The following is a 6,493-nucleotide window of genomic DNA, read 5'->3' as shown; positions in this document are numbered from 1 at the left end:
GTTTTAGAGAGTTTTGACAATGAAAGTTTTGTTCAACAATGTTTTTCTTACAAGAGAAATTTTGGGATCCCCTTTACAGTGCACAACCGACGCTATTTATAGGTAGTCATGTCACTTGGGCAGGACTAATCCGAGCCTACTAGGGATATAATTACAATTGCTCGCTAATGGAGCCATAATACAATAGGGGTAACATAATTAAGGGTTGTTAATTAGGGCCCATTGGGTTGGCTTAGGCGAGGTGAAGCCTTACAACTATCATTTGTACGTTAGCACGGACTGATCCGTGTGGGCTATCGAGGTGATCCTGGGGACAAGATCTGTTAGAGTAGTGGCAGTACTGTTTCCTAGGAACAATGTATGTTCCGTGCGTACCCTATTATGCAGGTTAGTTAAGGAGACCAACTTCTAGATTTCTCGGGGACACGTCAGGATCAGCGAAGACTTGGCCTGTACTATCCGGACGAATGCTCCGGGTTCGTTTACTGGAGTCCTGGTTCGTTTACCAGGGCTTCAGTTCATTTTTAAAGGCAGACATCTCGATGGCGGAGATGATCAGACGAATGCTCCGGGTTCATTTACCAATGTCCGGGTTCGTTTACCGAAGTCCTGGTTCGTTTACTGAAGTCCTGGTTCGTTTACCAGGGCCCGGGTTCATTTGTCAAGGCGGACATCTCGATAGCGGAGACCTCACCTAGATTCTTGATAGGATTCGTCTCTTGGAAACAATTAGTCTACCACCATAATTTGCATCCCGGAGGAAGTAGGTTGGGTGTGATCGGGAAGGTAACTCGGGCCTTCATCTCAATCCCGGTCCCTTTATAATGCTTGTGCCATTCGCTCGTCTTTGGGCCCGGTATGGCCTGGGCTGTCAGGGTTTCTTCATTCCTTGTTCACTGGGCCCATGTTGGGCCTGAGCCTCTTTTGAGGGCCCATGGACTCGTTTGGCCATGCCACGTGTCAAAGGTGGAAAATATGGATAACAAGTGTCGTATGTGTACAAATAATATGTCCGTGTAACTAAATAAGAAATTAGAATAATATTTATCTTATATCAAGAATAAAGAAATTTCTTCTCCAATTATTGATATGTGATTTAAATAGTATCATAAATATTTTGTACCTTAAATATAATAATTTGTGATCTAAAATGTTATTGTATTATTATTATTTTTTTAAATAAATATAAACAATATTTTAGATTAATTTTTCTTTTAATATATTGCAGTTATTTTTTTTATATATTTAAAATTTATATGATAATCATAAAAATTTAATAAATTTTCTAAATAAAATTAAATAAATATGTAGTGTGCATTGTTTGTAACGTATAAAAATTAAAATATAGAAATATTATTGAGAGATAAAATATTTTAAATAAATAAATAATATTAAAGAAGAATTTTGTTGATGTACAATGGAGAAAATGATATATGTACACAAGTTTGATGTAAAATAAAAAAAAAAAAAAGTGGAGCTTTAGTGATCTAAAATGACGATAAAATAGCACATCTGAGAGTGCTCTTATTACCGAACATAGCTTGACATTTATTTTCTTTATTTCATGATTATATTATATATTACCGTTGTTTCCCAGCTCAACATTTTGGCGGAATCCTCTAGAGCAAGAAGAGTCTCTTGCGGGGTTTTTTTCACACCCATTTAATTTTCTTTTCCAAGTTCAAATTTTCTCACTTTCCAGTTTAATCAGGTAATATTTATATAATCTGTATGCACTTTTTCTTTCTCTCTCTCTTTCTTATTTATTTATGTTTTTTCGATCGGGCTTGATTTATCTCATTGTTCCTCAAAGACCCATAAGGGTCTTGTTATTTCAAACAAAATACTTGTTCCGTTTAGTTTTTCCTGAAATGGATTATGTCTATTATTAGTATTCATCTAAGCAAAGAACATAAAACAAAAATCAGGGGTTTATAGGGTTTTTTTCTTTTGTAGGTTTGCTAACTTTCTCTTGCTGATATTTGATGGGTGGCGACTAATATAATCTGGGTTTGCCTATTTTTTTTTTCAGATGGGGTTTGGGTCGGCGAAAGCCTATTTAGTTCTCTGAGAAATATTATTGTGCTGTTTGGTTTGAAGAACCAGAGCTTCAATCCATTCAGGTTAGTCTTTTATTTTCGAATGTAACTTTCTTACGGATTGATATTAGGTTAGAACTTTAGCATATTATTTCGGTAGTGTACATTTTCGTGTTTGTGTAATTTTTCGGTTTTTCATTAACTTTACTGTGTCTACTACTGGATAATTATAATTGTGTTTAGCTATTTATTTTGCATCACTTTTATAGTCTAATCATTGATTATGAGCTCTCTTGTTGTTGTTTGGTTTGATCTATTTACTATTGAATTTTCTAGGAGTGAATCATCATTCATTTAAATAATATATATTTATAGTTGAAGTCTTTGAAATATAGGGGGTTAAGTAAGTCTCTTGTATATATTAAACTTGTTGTTTTAGTTATGGAAAATTTGTCATTTCTTTTCAATTTACCCCAATGATTGTAGATTAGTTGAAAAGTAAACATCATTTGGATTCACAGCTTTTAAGATCTTTTGATTATGTTATAGATGTATGAACTACAATTCTAATAATGAAAGAAGTAATGTTTGGTTGATGAGAAGTAAAATCGTTTATACAGATATATACTTGATAGGAATAATGGATTGTGGAAATTCTTGGTTTATAAGTATTAGTTGTCATCATGTTGGGGATTTCTCTTTTGAAGAAGAATCTTAACTTATCGATTGTGTAGCAGTAAATGCTTTTTAACTTCTAGCTAGCCAGTTTCCTATTTAAGAAAGGAGGAATTTCCATGGTATCAAATTTTTAATGAGAGAAAAGAATATGAATCGTGATGAAGATGCACCATTCAGCATGGCAAAGATAAATAATGATCCATCAAAGCATTAATGTATTCATCACGCTGCTAGATTTACGTCTTTTACATATAGTTTGTGGATTTGGAGAAACTATAATTGCTCGGAGGTTATCTCTTTAGCAAGACATATAGTTTGTTGATGTGGGATTTGGTGGTTCTATGATCATTAACTTTTCAGTACTTGTGTAGAAGCACGCTACTATTCATTTTATCTGCATTATCCAGTGTAAATTTTCTGTTTCCTTTTTTCCAAATATTTTTCTATTGCCCATACCGTATCACTTTATTTCAAATGCGCTTATTGCAATTCCATATGGCTATGCTTGATTATGGATAACTCAAAAATAAGGCAATGCATGTGCAATGCCCGATTATAAAAAGCTTTGTGGACATGGGTTCTGTTTTGGGTTGATAGTAATAATACTTTATAAGGATGAATAACCTAGCTGCTGACTATTGTCCATGATTCATTCTATAATTAAGACAGACGGTATGTTTTTTAGTTTTTTCTTAGTTTGGAAAATTACAAGAGAAGAACATCCATACTCTACTTTTGGTCTTATGAAATCTCTCATTGCACTTTGAAAGTGGCTACGTGGCTTATGCCTACTTACATTAAATTTGCATTAGGCTCTAATGATTCACTTTACATAAAGTATCTTAATTTTAAAAATAATTTTATTTACCAAAAATTTATGTGAGCAGTACTCCTAATAGGATTTAGTCTTGTGATCCATATCCCTGTTATGGTGAGCCTCCACTTGTGAATTATTCAAGTACACTGAAAATGTTTCGACTTCCAGCCTCCAAGACAACCTTGATGTTGGGTTGGTTGAGTACCAGGAAAGTAGAAATCATTTGTATTCCTCCATGTATTGTGCTAGAGGCCAAATTTAGTTTAATTAAGAATGAATGTCATCATCTTAATGTTGTGGAACATTTTCTTTATTAGGGTTGATGATAATTTATGGGCTTGGATGTATACTCTTGAGCTAATGCATCAAGGTAGTGTGAGTGCCATGTAAAGAGCACCAATTTTTAGTTCTCCGAGAACTCATGAAGCTCCTGCATTTGGACAGAGTTCACTAAGTCAATTTTCATCAGTGTATTTTGCAAAATGCAATCATCCATACTTAGACCCTACAACATCATCCCCTTTGTTTATGATTGCATTGTCAATGACTTGGTGCTCGTCGGATTTTAGTTCTTGGTCCTGTTGTGATATAATCACCTACTTTCTCCGACATCTTACTCAATCACAGGAATTGAGATCTTGTTTTCATTTGGTAGAAGACTCCTCAATTCAAGATGCAGTTGTCACTTGTTAGATGGGCATATGAAGTTAAGTAGAGACTCTAGAAAAGAATTAAAATAGTTTACGGAAATAGAGAAGGTAAGAGAATCATTGTATTGAAGAAGAGACTCGAAGAATACTCAAGTAATTTCCGACTTTGGGTGTGCTTCAATTGAAAGTTTGTTAATTTCAGCATTGTTATCTTTAAGAGGATTATCTTGACCGTTGTCACTAGATGGAAGAGATAGTCATAGTCTACTATGGTGGTCTCATCATTGGAAGTTAATTGACGATAAACTAAAATAGATAACTCTGTGAAAATGAGTACAAAAAATAAAATAAAACACCATCGTGGAGAACTAAGGGCAATGCATTAGGTCATAATCACAAGGAAATTAGTCACTGACACTTTATTTGAAAATAATGGATGCCATTTGAGATTAGCTCTAGTGGTGTGTGTGAGATTAAGGGGCAGAGTTGAAGTCCCTGCAAATATATCTTATTGAAAAAGGGAGAATAAAAAAACAGTTAACTTGTTTGCTGTCACCAACTATAATAATAGAAGTAGCATATAATTGGCTTAATTGGTTTTGGCAGCATCACTCAGTGGTACTTTCAGCAGTTATTGAATCATTGATAGTTTTCTTAGTCACATCTTGGATAGCTTTTAGACAAATGTAATTAGTTGACTGAATTAATATTTTTTTCATGTTAAACAACCAATTTTGGAGGAAAATATAATCAACTAAAATGTGTTTACGTCTTACTTATTGTGTTCAAGTTTTTGACAAATTGGAGTAAACTATTTGCCAGGTTGTTTATTGGGTAGTTGTACTGAAATCTATTTTCTCTAATGCACTACAACTCGGTTAACATCTTTGTTAGAAGTATTTAAAATATAAAAAAAGATTGGAATTATGTAATGTTAATTTTTTCTTCTGCAGAAAATCTCAAATTTCTTACCATTAGTCATTATTAATGCTTTATTGAATTATGCATATATTACATAAGAATATACTGCTGTAGCTAGCTATTACTTTTAAAATATGAATAGAAGGAAGACTCCTGTCTTTTCAGGCGCTCAATTTAATATTCTTCTGCTGTTGATGATTTTGTGCTGATTGTCACGGTGTATGCAATTCAACATGAACAACCAATACAGTGAAGAACATGTAAGCCATACAAATGAACTTGTTGATGGTTTTATTGAATACTGAAATCAAATAGCCACAAACTTAAGATCTTCATGTAGGAGGAGCCTGCTGTTGTTGGATTTGAAGTTCCAAAATCACCTGATTCAAGCTACAACAATGTGTACCCGGGGAGTGAAGATGAGGCCCAAGATCCACCTGTTGTTCCACCTCATCTGTATTATACCATTCTTCGTTGTCCAACAAACAGAGATGATATCGGATCTCTTCCAACACCACCAAATGTGATCCTAAACCATCTTTACATTGAGGAAAGGGAGACCCCACGATCTGTGGTGGCTTTAGGGTTCACCCAACGTTTTCGTTCAAAATTTGTTACGGTTGTTCTTTACAAGCCAGTTCAAAGAAGGGGAAATACTGGCACTTAGAAGCGTGCTTATAGGACAACACCCACCTTCATTAGGGTTTGGTTTGGTAGATAGACCTGGCTATAATGAAAATTGGTGGTGATAAACATGAATACAAAATTAGCGGTGAAAGGATATTTATTGCAGTCACAGAAGCATATGAAGTATGAACTTCAGGTCAGTTTTATTGTTCACCCAGCGTCTTCAGGGTAGTTTTTTCTATACTGGGTGTCTATATATATATATATATTCTTTTTAACTGGTAAATCATGTTCTACCACGGTTTGCCAGTCAGTTTATGATCAAAATTGAAAGTTTTAATATTTTCTAAATGCTTTGAATTATCAAGAATTTCTGGTTACTGAATGGTTGAATACTCTTGTTACCATTGCATAGTCTAATCTAGATAGGTTAGTAAGGTTAGTTTTCTCTGATCCACATAGCCGAGGTTTGATTTAATGATCACTCTTTCATGGTCAAATATTTATATATTTGTTTTTTGCTATTAATATTTCAAATGCAGTTTGTCACAATTCTTATGTGCAAGTATAGCTTGTTATTTTGGTTGAATATACACACTCGTTCCCAGCACATATGTGATTATGATTGACATATATATTTGATAGGTTTTAGTTTGACATTACTACTTTAATCTTATATTTATAAACAATGTACATTGGTCTACACTGTAGGGCATGTACTTATCCGTCCAATCACATGGGTGGAGAAAAAAAATACTTGT

General features: G+C 33.9%; 1 protein-coding gene across 1 annotated transcript; it reads left to right on the top strand.

The window, feature by feature from the left end:
• Positions 1 to 1,491: 1,491 nt before the first annotated feature.
• Positions 1,492 to 6,117, top strand: LOC133788672 (SNF1-related protein kinase regulatory subunit beta-3). The gene is made up of 4 exons (XM_062226220.1): positions 1,492 to 1,711; positions 2,033 to 2,123; positions 5,271 to 5,365; positions 5,446 to 6,117. The coding sequence occupies exons 3-4, from the start codon at positions 5,327 to 5,329 to the stop codon at positions 5,770 to 5,772; spliced, it is 366 nt and encodes a 121-aa protein (XP_062082204.1). The 5' UTR covers positions 1,492 to 1,711; positions 2,033 to 2,123; positions 5,271 to 5,326; the 3' UTR covers positions 5,773 to 6,117.
• Positions 6,118 to 6,493: the final 376 nt, after the last annotated feature.

This window comes from Humulus lupulus, chromosome 7 (genome assembly GCF_963169125.1).
Source record: "Humulus lupulus chromosome 7, drHumLupu1.1, whole genome shotgun sequence".
Lineage (NCBI taxonomy): Eukaryota > Viridiplantae > Streptophyta > Magnoliopsida > Rosales > Cannabaceae > Humulus > Humulus lupulus.
The sequence above is the reverse complement of the archived record's forward strand: the minus strand, read 5'-3'. Positions and strand labels throughout refer to the sequence as shown.

Excerpts from the sequence above, each read along its gene's own strand:
- LOC133788672 (XM_062226220.1), top strand. The coding sequence starts at position 5,327 with ATGCAATTCAACATGAACAACCAATACAGTGAAGAACAT. Across the intron at positions 5,366-5,445 it reads ACCAATACAGTGAAGAACAT|GAGGAGCCTGCTGTTGTTGG; the intron begins GTAAGCCATACA and ends ATCTTCATGTAG.